The sequence below is a fragment of the Sarcophilus harrisii genome, chromosome 6 (assembly GCF_902635505.1).
Source record: "Sarcophilus harrisii chromosome 6, mSarHar1.11, whole genome shotgun sequence".
NCBI classification, from domain to species: Eukaryota; Metazoa; Chordata; class Mammalia; order Dasyuromorphia; family Dasyuridae; genus Sarcophilus; species Sarcophilus harrisii.
Window position 1 is genome coordinate 107264782 of NC_045431.1, and position 20687 is coordinate 107285468.

General features: G+C 36.0%; 1 protein-coding gene across 4 annotated transcripts in view; it reads right to left on the minus strand.

The window, feature by feature from the left end:
• Window positions 1-20687, minus strand: part of ASB5 (ankyrin repeat and SOCS box containing 5) — an 83616-nt gene that overhangs the window by 22567 nt on the left and 40362 nt on the right. The window contains exon 1 of one of the 4 annotated variants that reach the window (XM_023505843.2): window positions 15715-15882. The exons of 1 other annotated variant lie outside the window; for it this stretch is intronic. In XM_023505843.2, the coding sequence (XP_023361611.1) occupies window positions 15715-15769 (55 nt within the window). In that variant the 5' untranslated portion in view covers window positions 15770-15882. Of the gene's footprint in view, window positions 1-1322; window positions 1399-7536; window positions 7796-15714; window positions 15883-20687 lie in introns of those variants that run through there. 2 more of the 4 variants (XM_031941321.1, XM_031941322.1) reach the window with 2 other exon arrangements.

Here is a 20687-nt window from a genome sequence, read left to right on the forward strand (position 1 = left end):
GGAGGCTAGTCAAACTAGCATCAGTTGCAAAGCCCATAATTCTGTTGTTCTGTGTTCTAGAGAACTCTCAATACTCTACAGGTAACTCACTGGATAGGTAACAAGGTGATGACCTAAGTTCAAATGTGGCCTCAAGACACTTTCTAGGCTGAGTGACTCTGGGCAAATCACTTAATCTCTTTATGTCTAAGTTTCTTCAATTGTAAAATAGAGATAATAATAGCAAGATTATGTAAGGACCAAATGAGATAATATATGCTTATTGTTCTCTTCTCCCCTATGACTTCCCTATATTCTCAGATATAGATGATACATTCCCAAGGACATACTGAGTTGGTGGAAGAAAAGAAAGGAGGGATCTGAAAGATATAAATAACAAAACAGCATATATTGACCACTTAAAGTATTTTCAGCACTCAAGTAAATGAAATTAATTACACAAAGTCAGCAAGTAATTTTTGAACCTATTTAGGCTACTCTAAATATTATTTAACATTAGAACAAAGCTATATAAATCTAATAGGCAAATAAATTATATTATCTATTTGTACACACATACACAAAATCACTGAAAAAACCCAACATTTTTCTATTTGTTTCCAACTCTGTTTGCAATACTCAAATATTGCTTCCCCCATATATACTTCCCAGGCATCCATTAGGAAAAAAAAATGCCTGTCATTAACATGTGAGAATCAAATGATGTTCTATCTTATTCCAAGTTCTATTTTGTATCTTGTCCCTCCCTTCTCCCCTCCAAGAATACGTAAACGTAGCAGCTATTGGGTTCTGTTCAACTACTACAGCACTAAATCTGTTACTACTTTCAATTCTAATAAGCTTCATGCTTATTATTAGATTTGTCCAAGACCATATACCAGATAGATGCACTATAAACATGTAAAATAATCAATTTCAAAGTTCCATTTTCCCTTGACCAGGTGAAGATGACTAGATTCTGCTCTCTAAGCATAATATCAAAGTTTCCAAAGGAACAGTCTTCCCTGTACCTCCTCTTTCTCCAATTTAACTTGATAACAGAAAACTAAATTTTATCCATTTAGGGTAAACGACTCAAAATGGAGTAATTTTAACAAATAACGGCTGTTTTCAAAATGCTAATCGAGCCCCTACTGTTCTGGTCTCTCTTGAAACTACATAGGAGGTAATTCTGACTATATTTAGAAACAACACTGGTTCCAAGCCATCTGGTATATAATTTAACAGGGAACGGCACTCTGCACTGTTCTGTAAACATTACCTTTCTAGAATAAAAACATCCACATGAATAGAAATAATTTTTACCAGGGTCCAGGCCATACCTAAATCTCCATCTCCCCACGGCACTTCAAGCCAGCCACTATTTAGGTAAAGCCGACTCATACTCTATGAAAATAAAAATCTCTTGTTGTTGCTAGCCAGTTTTCGTCATCCTATTAAGGAGACAGGCACTCAATTTAATATGACCTTTTACCTCAAACAGTTGCTTGGAAAGAAAAAAAAAACCTCTGAATGAATACACATTTGAAAACATACTGATCATCTTCCTTTTTTCTTATTTATAAATTATTCCTGATGAGAAATAGTTTTACAGAGTAATTCTATATCCACAGTTACTGTGAAAACTGGATTCTCTTTTTATTCACTTTATTCACAACTTGGTTCCTCCCATAAAGCAAGGTGGAGAAAAATGTCGGGTTCATCCAAGGGAGGGCAATCATTTCTTACTCATGCCTAAAATCTGTCACAAACATTTGGTTCTTGTTTTCTCATAGGAAAAGGGATAATACTTGTCTCACTGAGGGCTTTAGAGGGATTTGTGCATCCAGGGTGGATGGCCACTCATCAGATATATATGTGGCAGCTAGGTGGTAGAATACAGTATTGGAACTGAAGCCCAGGTTCAAATCTTCCCTCAGATACTTACTAGCTATAGAACACTGGGCAAGTCAATTAACCTTTGATAACCTCAATTTTTTTCAGAGATGATAATAGTTATGAGGATCAAATAAGACCTACATATAAATATCTATATGTATGTATTTATTATATATACACATACAAAAATACTGTAAGTACCAAACTGTACATTAAAAAAATGCATATAAATTAATACATATATACAAAGTACTCTAGGTACCAAAACTTAAAGTACTACATAAAAGTTAGCTAATTATTATGTTGTGATGAGAATTCCTTCCTGCATATGACTTAGATTTGATGGACACGAAAGTCCTTTCCTATTCTAGAATTCTGGGATATGATTGAAAGAATACTTTTCAAAATCAAGATTTCAATCAGCTTCACATTCTCACAGAGCTAGAACATTTCTCATTCTGAATAAATTGGCCTAATTGTTTTGAACACAGTGCCCCTGGATGACAGGCTGGTTCTTTCTTCGTCCAGATTATTGGCTTTCTTCCATAGATAGACTATGTCCTCTCTACCTCTTTGCCTCTACCAATTGCCACACACAGAATGGGCAAGCCAGTCCAGCTGAAGGAGAGATAGGAGCCAGCAAGGATCAGACAAGTCAAACCATTTCCATAAAATCCTGGAGAGCTTGAGTCCAAGAGTCTTAGAAATAGCAATGCTTCTAGATCAATGCCATCAACCATAATCCTGGAAAATACACAGGCAATGGCAGTGTGGGAGCTACAGCCACAACTACTGAAGACCCAGTAAAGAAAGTAAGTTCTTCACACCAAAAACCTGGCACTGGCAAAAATTCAACATCAGAAACTCGAGATTATTTTATCAGTGGAAATGACACTAACAAAAAGTATCAACCTTTACTTTATAATTACACCTTTGTCAATTCATTAATGTTTGGGTTGAAAGTTTTGCACAAGTTGTGTTCAAAAAGACCAGAGGTAGAACATCAATTTGTGGAACTCTATTAGGGAACTGTCTAGATAAACAATTTGTTCAAGGTCACACCATGGGAAAGCTTCAGAAGCTGAATCTGAATGTAGGTCTTACTAAACTGAAAACTTTCTATCATGTCATGTTGCTGCTAAAAAAAAATCATATTGATCAGAAGAAATCTATCACCTCTAATGGAAATGAGTACTTGTAATACTGGCCCATTACCAAAAGAGGGTGGGGCATGATTGTTTAACATTTATACAGCAGAATCACAGAATCATTCCAGTTGGCTGTTTTTTTTCAGTTCGCTGCAAACCTCAAACTACCTAGTTTCAAAGCCTAGATCCCAGTTTTACTTGAGGCAGATTTAGGAGTTTAATTATGTTCGTAACTGTCCCTGAAGTTCCAGATTTCAGACTCTCCCTAAGTACTAAAAACCCTACAGATAAGTAATATTTAATATCTGTGCTCTCATTTCATTTTCCCAAAATTCACTTTGCTTTATATGTTCATCCTGAATCTACCTTGGAGTGGTAAGAACTGAGTCAGCATCCTTAAGGAATTGGGGTGATTGAGTGGGGCTCACCTCTGCCCACTATTTTTGCTGTTGAAACACAGGAGCGCGCGCGCGCGCACACACACACACACACACACACACACACACACACTTTGTTTCCTTTCAGAGGCAAATTGATTCAAATGTGAATCCATGGATAGGAGAAATGTCATTGGGATTTTTATAGATTTGAAAGGAGTTTCAACTTATTATCATTAACTGTTTTTTTGACCTTTCATTTACCATTCTTACTTCTCTAATTAAAAGGTATTGCCCTTAAAATGAGAACAAATGGCAAATAATAGTTTGCTGTTTCATCTAAAAGAAAATAAAGTAAGAAAGTGTGATTTCCCACAGGAATATTCAAGACAAAGGGAACAGTATCTGTAAACACCCTCATCAGAAAGCAGTATGAAATCTGAGAGAAATTGGCAAACATTAAATTCTCCGTTATGGAGAGCTGAGACACATAGTTAAGTTCAGCTTTCATTTTAACCAAAATATCAGATTCACCCCCTACAAACCTTTGTTTACATAAAGAAAAATACAGAAATGCATTTCCTCTTGCTTTGTTTTACAGTTTTTGATAGAGATGAATTTGGACAGGAAAAATTGTTATTTCTATGTATCAGTGATTCTCAAAATGTGTTCTGTGGATTCTCTAGGGGGATTCAAACATCCTTTCAAGGGGACTAGAAGTTCAAAATTATCTTCCAAATAATACTAAGACATTATGTGACTATTAAAATACTATTCCTTTTTCCAATTACATACCACTGAGGCCAAATTTTTTTCATAAACTTCAACCAAAAAAAATTAAAAATATCCAAATCAAACCAATCATTATTATCTTTCTCTTCAAATCTTCTCTGACAATGATATATTCATTGTCAACAACAATCATTATCCTAAGACAACATCCGAGGTCAAAAATCAGGAATCTTAAATAGCAAAATGTTAGGTATACATTGTTAAATTTTTACAGACATCCCCTCTAAACTCTCTAGGACAGGGATTCTTAATTTTTTGTGTGTGTGTCTTGGACCACTCTGTCAGTCTGAAGAAATTTATGGACTCTTCATTATAATAATGCTTTTAAATAATTGAATTTAAATAAATTGTTAAATTTCTATTAGAGATTACTGGAAAATATACACCTAGCATTTTCTTCCACTCAAGCTCATAAGCCCTTTTGAAGGACAGAGGAAATTCAGTTTTGTTAGCTCACTTTACAATTCTGGAGAAATTGATCAATTTGCTCAAGATCCTCAGCTAGTGAGAAGCAGAGGTAGGACTGGTACCCGGGTTTTCTCATCCCTTAGGCAGTGGTCTTTCCATCAAGCCAAACTATCCTTCTGCAATTGTGACCATCCAAGGCTAAATCTTTATCTTCAATCTCTTTGTGTCTCCTTTGTCCAGCCCATTCCTTACTTCCCTGACAACGATAGTGGGAAAATACCACCAGATTGGCCTTCCTTTTGATTGTGTTACTTCCCTAATCAATGACTCATGGTTCCCCAACCTTAAAATCAAGATTTGCCATACTATGGATCCCACTCATTCTCTATATGTAGCTACCTCCCTCCCTCTGTCTCCCTCTGTTCCTCTCCGTCTCTCTCTGTCTATCTCTGTCTGTCTATCTCTCTCTCTCTTTCTCTCACACCCACCCACCCACCCACCCACCCACACAGAGCTTGTGCTTTCCACACCTTTCTTTGTTCATAGTGGTTCCTCTACCTGGAATATTCCTTTAACTTGTTAAAATCCAAACATTCTTCAATAATGTGCTCAAATGATCCCTTCTCTGAAGCATTTCTGAATTTCTCAGAACCTTCACAGATCAGCTAGGTGGTGAAAGTGAATAAAGCACTATCTATTAAGAAGACCAGAGTTCAAATCCAATCTCAAATACTTACTACCTCTATGGCCCTGAGCAAACCACATAACCTTCATTTGCCTCAGTTTTCTCAGCTATAAAATGGGGATATAAACACAGAGTTGTTATGAAGTTCTGATGAGATAATATTTGTAAATACAGTAAATGCTTGCTCCTTCTCCCCAATAACTTCTTTTATTTATTTTTTGGTAACTATCCATATCTCTCTACATATAAATATCTAGTCTGTATCTATCTATAGATCTCTCTCTCTCGCTCTATCTTCTATCTTTCTATATCTACAGATCTTTGTTTTCTACTAGACTGTGAGCTCAAGGGAAAGGATTCCAATACTTTTTAAAGTTATCTCCCACTATCTGTGCCCTGAATTGCTCACTATCTATTTGTAGAATAAATGTAGAAAAGTAGTAGTTAAATCGACCAGTTCCTAAAAGGTAATGAACAAATGACTGTGTTTTGTAGAATCTCAATACACTTTTCTACAACTTGATGTCATGTATATATTGACATTTGCACAATAATAATGGGATCTATTTGTCAATCTTTTCCAACAAATGGGTATCTGACCTCAGTGACATTGTTTTATTATTACTTTAGTTAATTTTATTATCATAAGTAATGAAAAATCTTTTTTGAATACAAAATATAATTGTTCTCCAAAAATTATGGAGCAGTAATTTCCAGTATGCTTCTCTTGTCCATTTGCCCAGAAGAAAGGCTAAATGAACAATAACAAAAAATTATTTCCTTTACACTATCCCTATTTGTAATCTAACAGGACACCTTCTCCTCCTCCTAGAATCTGACTCATCTCTTTCTTCACTATTGCTTAATTATTTTATTTTTTCCCCATGGAAAATTACATAAACTATTCCTGTGATTTGCTTGTGTCTAATTGCTGAGCTAAATGCCTCTATTTTTTCCTTTTGCTTTCTTTGAATTGTAAATGGCTTCCCTAGTTAGTTTACTTGATTTCTTCCTTCTGTAATCATTAAAGTAGGAGTAAGGAAATGGAAGAGAAAAACAAACAATAACAAAAAATTCCCCATAATCCTGCTTTATCAGATTTTATCAGCTTTACCAGAAAGCTGCCCATTGAGTGATTCATTGAGAGAGAACCCTACATCAATTAAAACAGGGCATCTTTTACAACCTCAATGAAGTGAACCTGTCTTGTCTTTCCCAACCAATATTAAAAAACACGTCCTAAGTGCCCAGATAAGAGTGATGTTATTCAGAAAGGAGGGGCTAGGCCTAGCCCCTCATATGCACTAGCATTGTGATTCCGGGCAAGCACTTAACCTTTATAGCATCTGTGTAGCAAGCAACATTCTAAGTCTAGAATTTGAGAGAAATTAATGGTTTGTATGAGTGCAGAGAGTTATGTATTCAGAATTCCCTAGGCAAATCATATGTCCAGAATCCACAAAGGTAGATGTTGTTTAAAAAACAACAAAAATAGAGTTGTTCTATAATCCCTCATAACAATCAAATATAAAATTGTCAGGTGGCATTTCAAACTTTTGTATAATTCTTGTTGAATTTGTTTGAATAGTTTACCATTTCCCAGTTAGGCCTTTTTCAAACATTTCATTGTTTTCTCCTGAAATAGATAACATTCCATAATGGTCTTTGTTTTTTGAAAATAATAGCAGTCTAACTGAAATTCTATTTCCCGAATTTGCTCAGCAGCCTTTATTCATCCTATACATCTATATCTATTTATATATTATAGGTATATATTTCTGTTTAGAACTCTCCATCTGTACAGAGTAGGAAAGCAACTGTAGAAATATTGATGCTTTAGATTATTCTCTTCCTTCCGGGATCTAAATTATACTGATCCCCTTTGGGTGGCCCATATTGCTGCGCTTGCAAACCTTAGGAGGGGAGACTTTGCTCTCCTTGCCCCCGGTTCATGCTCACCCAGAGACAAAAAGGTGAACAGCTGGAATATATTGAGTTTGCCACAACAATCAATAATATGCATCCCTACCGAGTGGAGGGTCAGTCAGCTGATGCATCTTCCGGGTTAGGAGTGCAAGACAAGCAAAACCAACTCAAACCAAACCATCTTGCCTCCCTGCCCGGAGCCTACGCTTCTCTTCCTAGCCTGCATTCTGGAAAGCATCCCCAGCATAGAAAGAGCGTTTTTGCCAAATCGAGGGGACTTGGTCAGGGCCCCAGGAGATGGTGAACGATCTGCTCTACTAACCTTGACTGGTCAGAAGACCCCAGCTAGCCTTTCGCTTGGAGGGGCACTGCTCCCCGCTCTCTAGCCTCCTTTTGAGGAGCATCTGCTGAGCGCCGCTCCCGCACCCCGGGGGCTGGATGTTTGCGGACATTCCGGGGCTCCTGGTCCTTGCAGCTGTGCTCGGGGAGCATCGGGGTACGTGCTCCTGGGCGCAAGGAGCCCGGGCTGCGGGATACCGAGGGCCCGTATTGCCGTCCCCTGCCCTCCCCTCCCGGTATGTTGGTTTCACCAAAGAGCCTTTACCCACGCAAAGGCCGCGGCACGAAAAGCGGTCCGCGACCACTTCGGGGCGGGCCAGTGGGTGCGAGAAGGGGGATGGGCAGCAAGCGTTGCACCAGCATCAGCTATTTTTAAAAGCAGGGACTCAGCTGAGCCTCGGCGGGACAAGGGTTGAACCACTGATACCAGAAGGATTTTCTTGGGGGGAGGGGAAAGGAAAAAGGGAAAGAAGAACACAGAAAAAAAGAGAACCGGTCCCTAAGTAAGGAACAACGGGGGTCAAATCTTGCCTATGATGGGCATTAGCTAAAGACAACTGTGGGCAAACCACTCACCCACCTCCTCACTATCCAAGGTGCTATACCAACCTTTTCAGGCACATATCCTTCTCAGCGCCATCAAGAGACCCGGGGGGAGACATTGTGTCATCTAGGGGCCGGGTGACCCTGGCCACGGCAGTTACTCTGAGTGACCTAGGGCAAACTGCCCGCCTTTCTCAGTGTCCCAGGTGTACTGTTACTTTGGGCAAGACACTCATCGACATCCAGGTGACCCGGCCAAGTCAGTTACTCAGTGACCCAAGACAAGCTACTTATCTTTTTGTATCCTAGATGCTGTGTGATTGCCCCCCTTAATGCTGTTGGGACCCGTGGGGAAGCTATTTACTCTCTCTGTCTCGGGCAGCTGGGCGAATTACCCTTTCTGTGCCATGTAGGTTGTATGTGTGATCCTGGACAAATAGTAACTTCTCAGTGCTTCCGTTACAACCTTCAAAAGAGTCTCAACTGCGTACAAAGAGGTTTCCTCTACTCCAATGAAATCACAGCTCTGCAGCAGAAGTAATGGGGGTTTGGAAGGTAGGAGAAAGTATTGGATGGCTTGGTAGGGGGGCACGAAAAATCTCAGCCTGGGAAAGAAAGGAACTATTTTTACTGCCCTTCCTCATATTCACCAAACAAGTACACTCCATAGGTGAGGTCAGCTGGCTGGCTCTAGTTGTCAACCAGTAAGAACCTTATTTTAGAACTGATTCCAGTCCAAATTCACAGCCTTCTTACCGATGTTTTAGTGGGTCATGGGGATCCAGGTTCTATACCAGAGATAAAAATTACAGAATGAACACATGTTTCAATTATGTGCCACATATGTGGGGCAGTTATTTTGGGAGGTCATTTCAACACCTTGAAGAAGATAGAAATCAATTTAGTTGTAGCTTGCCATAGAGTTTTTAAAAGCCAGGAAAAAATCTTAACAGCGACAGGGGAAACCTTTGAGACACATGTGACTGCTACTACTTGCTGGTATGTAAAGCTTGAACCAGATACGGTCCCTGAGTCAAGAACTGTGACTGATCCTCGACATTACACCCTGGATTAACTGGGCTGGTGATCTTATTACAATGGTGACTTATTTGGGATGTGTTTTGATGGAAAAAGGATAGAGGAGGGGGGGAGGGCTTGGCAGAGCTCTAATATATTCTGTTATCTATTATTATTAATAATACTCTGAAAACTCTACCGACCCTCTGGTGGTTTATGTTGATCAAAACAAGGGTTTGAGATTGGTGCTTTCTAGTACCAAGTTGGAAAAAATAAAATAACCTTTGGGGAATAAAACTCTCCTTTACTTTTTTATTTTTATTTTTGACGTAGTGGTAGATCAAAACCTGTGATTCCATAAGTATGAGGAAATCCTAGTGTGAAAACTCCTACTGATACAGACTGGCAACTAATAAACAATTTTAGAGAGTTTCCTAGGAAGGTTGAGAGCCTAAATGATTTATTTAGGGTTGCACAGCTGGAAAATTGGGGCAAAACTTGAATTCCTCTTTACTCCAAGACTTTGAGTCCATTACATATAGGATAATAACTTAAAATTGAAAAGAAATTTAAAAATCATCAGGTTTTCAAACTCCTATGTCTTACAGATAAGGAAAGTGAGACTAAGGGGAGTGAAGCAATTTAATCTGAAGCATACAACAACTATGTGTCTAAGGCAAGATTTGAACTCCTCTTCCTGAATGCAAATTCAACACTCTGTTATGATACATATATACTTACTTCACATTCCTTCTTTTCTTTGGTAATGGTAAGTATTCTCCCTCAATTCAAATCAATTCCATTAGATTTGTTGATTCAATTTGACCGAAATTTATTATATTTCATTGATAAAGTTTATTTCTCTGGTTCATCAAAAGAACTATGCAATGTTCCCCAAGGATGTGAGTTCATCCTAAATTGCCAAAGAAAGGTCTCTGAACCACAGTTGTCACACATATTTAAAATGGGGGCCACAAGACCATAATAAGGATCCCTTCAGGCACATAGAAAACCATGTATTAATGTTGTCTGTACTTTGTCATAATTTTTTACTTATTTTGTTAAACATTTTCCATTTATATTTTAATCTGGTTCAGGTTGCTCTGGGCAGTGTTGTAGGTCATGGGTTTGACACCTTTGCTCTGGACTATATTTGTACTAGCAATATCTCATGATAAAATATATCTTTTTACTATGGAAAGGCCTAATTTACTGTTTCTCTCTGGAGAGGGCCAACTTTATCCAAGGCAAAAGTGGTTGGCTCAGATTTTGTTAAATCTATTAGGATCTCCACAGAGTGAAATGGAACATAAAAGGGTAATGTTCCTGTCTAGATGAAACATCATGGTCTATTGGAAGGTATAATTTTTGCCAGCCTGAATGATGGGCTGCACTGTTCAGGTCTCTTCCCTCTTCTTTTCTGGACCCCTCTCCCTCTTTAGTTCTTCAAAGTTGCTAGTCCCCCAGGGATCTCCCAATCTATTCAGGTTCTTTTTTAGTTTGGAAGAAAACTACATCTTCCAGAGGCCATCCAACCTGTTGTGACTACAAGTAGAAAACCACAGCTCGGTATAAAGAGCACCTATATTTGCCTTTTTCTATTGATTATAATTTTCACAATCAGAAGTTCTAGCTCAAATTCACAAGTGGGAACAAGGTATCTATCTAGAAAAATGATATATTAAATATTAATCAGTCTTTTAAAATTTTTATAATAACAACCTGGAATTTTGTGACACTTCTTTTCATTTTTATTGAAAAATTCAGCATCCTCCTCATGTTGGGACCAATTATTTTTCCCTGAATAATTCCTGCCAATAATTTTGGCACTTGGGAGCGTGAAAAAATTCTAGTGAGTTATTCTCTTATTTTATTTGGCTAAAAAACTAAACAGATGAGCATTAGAAAGAGGCCTTTTCTTTTAAAGGTACCTCACACCAACCCCTAAATTGTAGGAAACTGCTTTGATGATAGATCTAGTATAATCATATGTGAATAGGTGTACACATGCATAAATATACATGCTAAAAAACAGAATATATTTCAAAATCCTTTCAGAGACAAAATAAAACTTCACACAGGATTTAATTTAATTTATCAAACCTTTCAGAAAGTTCTGTACCAGAAATTATTTTTAAAACAGTTAAAACAGAACAGTTTTAAAACAGTTCTCCAACAGAGAAGAGATCAAAGAATAGAAACAAACAATTCTTAAAAGAATTGTAAAGTATAAACAGTCATATGAAAAATTGTTCCAATCATTTATAAGAGAAATGCAAATCACAACAGCTCTGTGGTTTCATGATACACTCAACAAATTGGGAAACATGAAAACAGATGGGAATTGTCATTATTGGAAGGGAGTGGCATGCTGATACACTGTTAGTAGAACGGTGAATTGGTCCAACTATTCCAGAAAGCATTTTAGAATTATACAAATAAAATGACTAAAATGTCCATGCTCTTTGACCCAGAGAGCTAATTGTTAGGATTATACTTAGAGGTCAAACAAAAAAGAAAGGTTTCACATAAACCAAATTATTTGTATTAGCAAAGAATTGGAAACAAAGCACATGATCATTGATTGGAGTGAAATAAATGGTGATAAATGAATGCAATGAAACACTACATTGTGGTGAGAAGCAGTGAATGTGATTGAATGCTGAGAAGTCATGTAAAGGAAATAAAGTGGTACCAGGAAAACAATATACCTAATGTCTACAATATAAAATGAATGAATGATGAAACAAATGAAACTCAGTTTTGTGTAATTTATCATCATCAATCTTGGCCCTGAAGAAGAAAAGGAGTAAAACCACCTCCTTCCCTTCTTTACAGAGGTGTGAAGTATGATATGAGTGTGGGACTTTTCATCAACATCAGACTTAATAACTGTGCTATGGAATTGGTTCCCCCCACCCTGGCTCCCTCTTTTTTTTTTATTCTATTTTTTACAAAGGATAACTCTATGGGGAAGGTAAGTCTACCTTTAGACATTTTAGAGATGTCAAAACAAAAGATATCAAAATAAAGCAATCATTTCCAGTCATTTTTCAGTTATGACTGACTTGCTGTTACTCCATTTGGGATTTTCTTGGCAAGGATACTAGAGTACTTTGCCATTCCTTCTTCAGTTCATTTTATAAATGAGGCAAACAGGTTTAAGTGATTCTGTCTAGAGTCACGTAGTTAATAAGTATCTGAGGCTGTATTTGAACTCAGGAAGGGAAATGTTGCTAATTTTAAATGCAACACTTAATCCATACTATCACAGAGGGAAGAAAAAAGGAAATTGACCAAAATCACTATAAAATTTGGGGAATGGGTTAACAGAAATGATTAATAAATCTATTAGAACTATAAACTAGGAAACTGGTTAATAGAAAACAAGTAGTAAAGAAATTTATATGTGTCCAGTGGAAAAGTATAACTGATATAACAGAGGTCTGAAGGACTGGTGTATTGAGGTCAGAATTGATTATTATTCTTTCATAAATGTGCTAGAAGAATATTTGAGTGGTGAGATAGATGAGTGTGCAGATGCCACTAAGTTTTGTCCAGTAATGACTTGTCAAGGTAATAGGGATAAATTTCAGAACAACCACCTTTCTGCAAGTGGGTAGAAAAGTGGCAGGTAAATTTTAGTGGAGACAAATGCAAGATAATGCTTTCATAAAAAGATAACCCAAATTAGAGTTTATGAAGTGAGATAATATGACATGGAAAAGTTATGATTTAGGAATCTGGGTAAAATAAATTGAAAATATCAGACTAATGGGCTTTTTTGGTTACAAATGATAAGGATTGGATCAGTGATTTCATTAGTATAGAAACCTCTGATGAGGAGGGTCCTGCACTTATGCAATTCAGCATCTTCCTGGCAACTTGTAGACTAGAAAAATGCTTAGAGAGATTATAAATTCCCGTCTAGGATCACACAATGAATACATGTTCAAACCTAGATGTTCCTGGTTCTGAGCTACCTCTGTCTAATGCTCTTGACTGACTCCCCAAAAAGGCTGACAAAATTTTGGGTTTCATCAGTAAAGTTCATGAGATCATAAAATCATCACTCTAGACTTGGAAGGAAACTCAGACATTCTAGTTTTTTACTGATTGAGAAAACTGAGGGTCAGGTTTTGGTTGAGTGACTTACTTATGATTACATTGATAGTAGATAAGATTTGTCATATTGATCAATAAAATTTGTCTAATCATTTTAGAGAAAATTTATAGTAAGAACTTCAAGGTTTGGTGCAGTCACATTATAGGAATTACTTTGTTTTCTTTTTTAAAAATAACTTTACATAACTTTCAGGAAAACAAAGCTTTGCTTCTTCAGAAATTACATCATTTTTGCAGGGATGACTGAGAAGGCTGTTGACAATGAAACTAAGGATTATGGATTTAGATGGAAGAAACTTTTAGAGATCATCTTACCCAAATCTTTGGTTTCTATAGATGTGGAAACTGAGGCTGAAGGAGATAGAAAGGCTTGCTCAGTCACACAGATCTTAAGTAGTCATCACACTTTGTATAAAAGTAAATACTCCTTTAATAGTCAATAAGTGGCTTATTTGAAGATAAAACAGAATTAGAGTAAGATTTAAGTCTAAAAAATGTGAGAGAATCCTATTTTACCTGATGATTCCAAATTTTTATTCTGATGTGATAGCATATAGGAGAAGCCATTATTCAGTTGGTGCAGGGCTGTTTGGGGGTTTAGAAAATAGCCACATGCACTAAGAGTTAAGGGACCTCTTTGAGGTGGTCTATCTTTCCATCTTTCAGTGAAACATGGCTACCTGAATCAGTTGACTAGATAGTGATAATGGTAGAGGGTGGGTGAGGTCTAGGGTCAGATTTAACTCTGCACTTACTAGCACCTTGACTGGGGAAAGCAGACAGTAATTATTATCCAACAATTAACTCTTGCCTCAAAGTCATTTACTTCTTATATAAAGGTTGCCTAGAAACCTACAGTAACATTTCATGGTCCATGACCTAGCTCTTATTTGTCCTTGATTTTGTTCACAAATATTTGGTAAGTAGCAAGTACAAATAATATGATCGTAATTATTTTAATTATATACTTGTATGACAGCTATAGTGAAATAGAATAGTAGGGCCATAGTTTAAGAGGCTGGAAGAAATTTTAAAGGTTATTCAGTTCAACCTCTTCATATGACAGATAAAGAAAGCTGAAGCTCAATGTTCAAGTTCACACAGGTAGTTAAGTAGGAGACCCCAGGTCCTCTGATTCCAGTATCAAACCTCATTCCACTGCACTACTCTATAAAAGATTAACTTCTTAGTTTGCACTCTTGGAGTTGGAAGTCACAATAATATTATAAAACTGATTCATAAAATCTTTAGGTGATTTTGTACTTTAAATTTAAACCTAAAGCTTTTGAAATCTAAAAGGAAATATATTCAAGTTTAAGGCAACTGTTATTATGCAAATGGTACCCAATGTATTCTTATTTTAAATTCTGTTACCCCCAAAATTAAATAAATAATATGACCATTGCAGATGAGAAATCTGTGTCCTACCCATGGTGAGCAAAATAGATGGTCATGCCGGCTGTCAGGAAAAAAAAAATCTGATTTGCTTTTAAATGCCAGATGGTTTCTTTTATACATAAAAAGGTATTATAGTCTTTAAAGTTAAAAATATATAATGACACAAGGACTTTAGGAAGACAGAATATATTGCTGTAAGACAGAAGAATTGAACAACCATATTTTTAGATGTTTCAAACAATTCTGAACAAAATAAATTGATAATATAAATGGCATGAATAATCTTATCAGGATTAGAAAAGTATTAAAATTTTGAAATGTTCTTTCTTAAAATTAAAGATTTCTTGATTAATGAACTCTGTGTACTTTATTTTTAATTTAATTAATCAACCATATTTTAATTAATTAATTAAGGATTTAATTCATCATATTTAAAGCTAGAAGGGACTGCCCAGATCCAGAAGATCACCCACCCCTCATTTTACAGCCTGAGAACTAAGGACCGAAGAAACTTTGATTTGCTCAAAAGTCACAAAGATAGTAAACAGAAGAATTGGGGTTCAAACATTAAATCAATTTCTGGGGGTTCTCATAAATTTATATAGGGTTATATTTCTCAGCTGTGAAATGTCATTATAAATTGCTGCCTAAGTAGCCCGTGAACACATTTTTGAGACAAGGACTGGACAAGACTTCATGAGACCAATTTAGAAATTGCTATTGCAAACTAGAGTGTAAGTGTATGTAAGTAAGTACTTACTATGTAAGTAGAGCGGCAGTTTTTGTTAAGTTCCCCCAATTTCCTTGCCTCAAAACTTCTTAGTATCAGTCAACTAACCAGAATTTATTAAACATGTGTTATGTGATAGGCTCTGGGAATACAAATGTAAAAATGAAACAGTTTCTCCCTTCAAGGAGCTTATGTTCTATTACATTCTCTCCTCCTTCCTTAGTGTGCCTGAGGAAGTCTCATAATTCTAGCCTGATCTTTTTAACTTGCGTGTATACTTGATACCCTATACTCCCAGCTGCTCCCATCTTCCCTTTAATCTCTCTCTTTTCAATGACTCTTTCCTACCTGAATACAAACATTCAGGTCTTCCCTTGATCCTTGTATTCCATCCAGTTACCATCCCATTATCTTCCTGCTCCCCAGACTGCTTGAGTTGCCCATACTTGATGCCCCCATTTCCTTACCCCCAGTCACCCTCTCTCCTCAGCATCTTGCAGTATAGATTCCACTACCAGTGCACTGAAATTTCTCTCTCAAATGTCACCAATGACTTCATAACTGCCCAATCCATTCATTGGCCTTTATTCTGTCCTCATATTTTGGCCTCTCTACATCTATTGAAACTCTTGAGCATTTGCTCTCCTGGTTACTCTCTGCTCCTTAGTCTTTCTAGACATCAATTCTCCTTCTTTCCTACCTCTAACTGATCCTTTTTGTCTCCTTCAATAGATCTTTATCCTTTTCCTGAATATTTATGATAACTATTACCCCAAATTCAGTCCTGACCATCTCTATACTTTCTATTTTGGCAATTTCATGTACTCTCAATGCCTCAACTATTACATTTACAAACCATTATTTTTTAATCCTGACCAGTTCCTTTCCAGACAGTGCCTTGCGTTCCTGGATTGTATTCTCTCTCCACATCTACCTCTTAGTATCTCATTTCCTTCAAGACTCAAAAGCTACCTTCTATATTAAAACCTTTCCTTATTTCACAATTGCTAATGCTCTCTCCAAAAAATAACCTTGTTTCATTTTGTATAAACATTCATGTTGCCTTCCCTGATAGAATGGAAACTCCACAATGACATGAAAATTCTCTTTACTGATTAAACCGCACATCTAGTTTCTACTGTCCACCCAGACTCCCTTGTTCAAAATTTTGTCATCTCAACTACTATTTCTTGCACATTCTAAACCATTTTTTTTTGGCAATTACCCCAATCTGCCTACTTTCATTACCAGCCCCTACTCCTATGTTCAGGAAAAGCCATCATTACCTTCTGCCTTAATAATTTCAATATGGAACATCTTTCTGCTTTTACTTTCTATTTTCCCCAAAGTTTCTTTTATCCTGCTATGGCACTGATTTCCCACAGACTGATCCTTTTCCTCCCTTGATTTCTTCCATTAACAATCCTTTCTTATAGCTTTCCTCTTCCTTTGATATTACCCCTGCTTGTATGTATATATATTTGTGTGTGTGTGTGTGTGTGTGTGTGTGTGTGTGTGTGTCCTCACCATGTGTTGGGAGTGGGATTGAGGAAGAACAATCCATGCCTTATTATGTGGTGGAAAGTGTGCTCTAGGAATCTAGATGTGCTAATCCATCTATGCCATAAATTAGCTTGCTTAGTTTGGTCAAATTTACTTTTTATGGAACTCTATTCTTTTTGCTGACTGGGTTATATTACTTTAGAAAGTTATTAACGTGAGGTCCATAATTTTCTCAGTCTTATTTTTTATTTTAAAAATGAATGCTTTTAATATCATTTTTTCATGAAATTTGTTAACATATATTTTCTTTTTTTAAATTAAAGCTTTTTATTTACAAAACATATGCATGGGTAATTTTTTAACATTGACCCCTGCAAAACCTTCTGTTCCAAATTTTCCCTGCCTTCTCCCATCCCCTAGATGGAAGGTAGTCCAATACATGTTAAATATGCTAAAATATATGTTAAATCCAATATATGTATATGTATTTATACAGTTATCTTGCTGAACAAGAAAAATTGAATCAAGAAGGAAAAGAAAACCTGAGAAAGAAAATAAAATGCAAGCAAACAATAACAGAAAGAGTGAAAATTCTATGTTGTGGTCCACACTTATTTCCCACAGTCCTCTCTCTGGGTGTAGATGGCTCTCTTCATCAGTGAACAATTGGAACTGGTTTGAATAATCTCCTTGTTGAAGAGAGCCATATCCATCAGAATTGATCATTGTATAATCTTGTTCTGCTCATTTCACTTAGCATCAGTTCATGCAAGTTTCTCCAGGCCTCTCTGAAATCATCCTGTTGCTTGTTTCTTACAGAACAATAATGTTCCATAATATTCATATACCATAATTTATTTAGCCATTCACCAATTGATGGGCATCCACTCAGTTTCCAATTTCTAGCTACTACAAAAAGGGCTGCCACAAACAATTTTGCACATGTGGGTGCCGTTCCCTTCTTTAAATTCTCTTTGATATAAGCCCAGTAGAAACACTGCTGGATCAAAAGGTATGCACAGTTTGGAAATTTTTTGAGTATAGTTCCAAATTGCTTTCCAGAATGGCTGGATCCATTCACATCTGTATACTGTCCCAGTTTTCCCATATCTCCCTCCAACATTCTGTATTATCTTTCCCTGTCATTCTGGCCAATCTGACAGGTGTATAGTGGTATCTCAGAGTTGTCTTAATTTGCATTTCTCTGATCAATAGTGATTCAGAGCAGCTTTTCATACGACTAGAAATAGTTTCAATTTCTTCATCTGAAAATTGTCTGTTCATATCCTTTGACCATTTATCGAGAGGAGAATACTTGAATTCTTATAAATTTGAATCAATTCTCTATATATTTTAGAAATGAGGCCTTTATCAGAACTTTTAAATGTAAAAATGTTTTCTCTGTTTATTGTATCCCTTCTAATCTTGTCTGCATTAGTTTTGTTTGTACAAAATCTTTTTAACTTAATATATCAAAATTATCTATTTTGTGATCAATAATGATCTCTAGTTCTTCTTTGATCACAAATTCCTTCCTCTTCCACAGATCTGAAGTAAACTATCCTATGTTTTTCTAATTTATTTATAATATAATTCTTTATGTCTAGATCATGAACCCATTTTGACCTTATCTTGGTAAACCATTTTATGTGTAGGGCAATACCTAGTTTCTTCCATATTAGTTTCCAGTTTTCCCAGCAGTTTTTGTCAAATAGTGAATTCTTATTCCAAAAGCTGGTGTCTTTGGGTTTGTCAAACACTAGATTACTATAGTCATTGGAGGTACATGATTTAAAAAAAAAAAATGGCATCCATGTCCAGAGAGAGAACTATTGGAGACTGAAATGTGGATCAAGGCATTGTGTTTTTTACTTTTTTTTTTTTTTTTGGTGATTATTTTTATTTTTTGCAAGGCAATTGGGATTAAGTGACTTGTCCAGGATCATACAGCTAGAAAGTGATTAAGTATCTGAGGTCAAATTTGAAGTCAGGCCCTTCTAACTTCAGGGCTGGTATTCTATTCACTATGCCATAAAGCTGCCCCATTTGGTTTGTTTGTTTTCTTTCTTATTGTTTTTCCCTTTTGGTGTGATTTTTCTTGTACAAATTGATAAATATGGAAATACATTTAAAAGGATTGCACATATTTAACCTATATAAGATTGCTTGTTGTCTTGGGAAGGGAGAGGTAAGGGAGAAAGGGATTTTTATTTGGAACACAAAGTCTTACAAAAATGAATATTGAAAAAATATCTTTATATGCATTTAAAAATTAAAATACTATTTAAAATGAATTAATCAAAAATACCTTGATAGCTATATCCTAATATGACTTGTTTCCTTTGTAGTCCTATGTATTTTATTTTATTCATTTAAAAATTTTATTCTGTAAAGAGATTCTCAGACTTAACCAGACTGCCAAAGACATCTATGACACAGAAACGGTTAATATCTATTCCTGAATTAGATGATCTCTAAAATACCTTATTTTTTCTTTTTCTCTGGATGTATGTATACACATATATTTTTATAATTATAAATATGCATATAATTAGAAAAGTGTATATACTACATACATTTCTTTTATAAATCCTTCTCACTGTCCCAATTTGGAGGGGAAAAAAAAACTTCGTAGCTAGAATAGGCAAAAAAAAAAAAACTAGCAAAATTCCTAATAAATTCCTACAATGGCCATGTCTAAAAATGACTATCTTCTGCATTTTAAGTCCATAACTTCTCTAACAGGAGGTATCTTGATTCATGTTCAATCCTCCAGATGGCTAGTTTATGATTTCATCAGAGTGCTAAAGTATTTCAAAATATGTTTTCTCGATAATGTTGTTGTCATTGTATAAACTGTTTCCTTCACCTTATTTTGAATAAGATCATAGAGTCTGTGGTATACTCTCCCATCATTATTTATAGAGTCTAGAAGAAAGTAAACTCATGGTTAGAGAGTGAATATGGCAAAAGGGTTATTTGTAATTCCTAGTTGAAGGAAATCTTTTTTCCCAATTTCTCCCAAAATGTGGTAGAGCTTTTTATTGTGTTCTTGCAGTTCTAAAAGCTGCCTTTCCTAGGAGTATATAGTTAGTCATTGGTGCTGATATGGATATTGCCACCATCACTGCTGTTCCTGGATTATACTAAGACACTGACAAAATGTCCTTAAAGAGGATGTCCCAAGGTAGGAAGAAGAGAAATGATCTATTCATTTCACCAATTTATTCTCTCCCAGGGATTGGCTGCCATTGCACTCACCTTGACATTGGCCTGAAAGGGTTTCTCTCTGTTCCCAACTAGTTTTTTATTTTAAAGGTCTATGGGAGCATGGTCGAGTTCATTTGTTAATTCACTTCACCCAAATCCTATACTTCCTTCTTCAAAACTGATCAAGGATTTTTTCATTCCTAATTAAAATGCTTTTAATATATGAATTGATTGATTCAAAAGAGATCTTCTATGGTCTTCTTCCAACCTACTTTATACTTCTGGTTGATTGACTCAGTAGAGAAGTTGTATCCTCTGTAATAATTATGGTAGAAATATGAACTATCTCTCTTAGAATTGGATCATAGTGATTTAAAGAAGCTTAAAAAAATCTTACATTTTTAAAGTGTAGAAATTCAATTGTTTTTTAGTCATTTCCCACTTTTGCAATGGTATTTAAGAATTTTTTGGGCAAAGATACTGAAGTGGTTTGTCATTTTCTTCTTCAGCTTATTTTTCATATGAGGAAGCTGAGGCAAACATTAAACAACTTGGTCAGGGTCACACAACTAGTAAATATCCGAGACTGGATTTGAACTCAGGAAAAT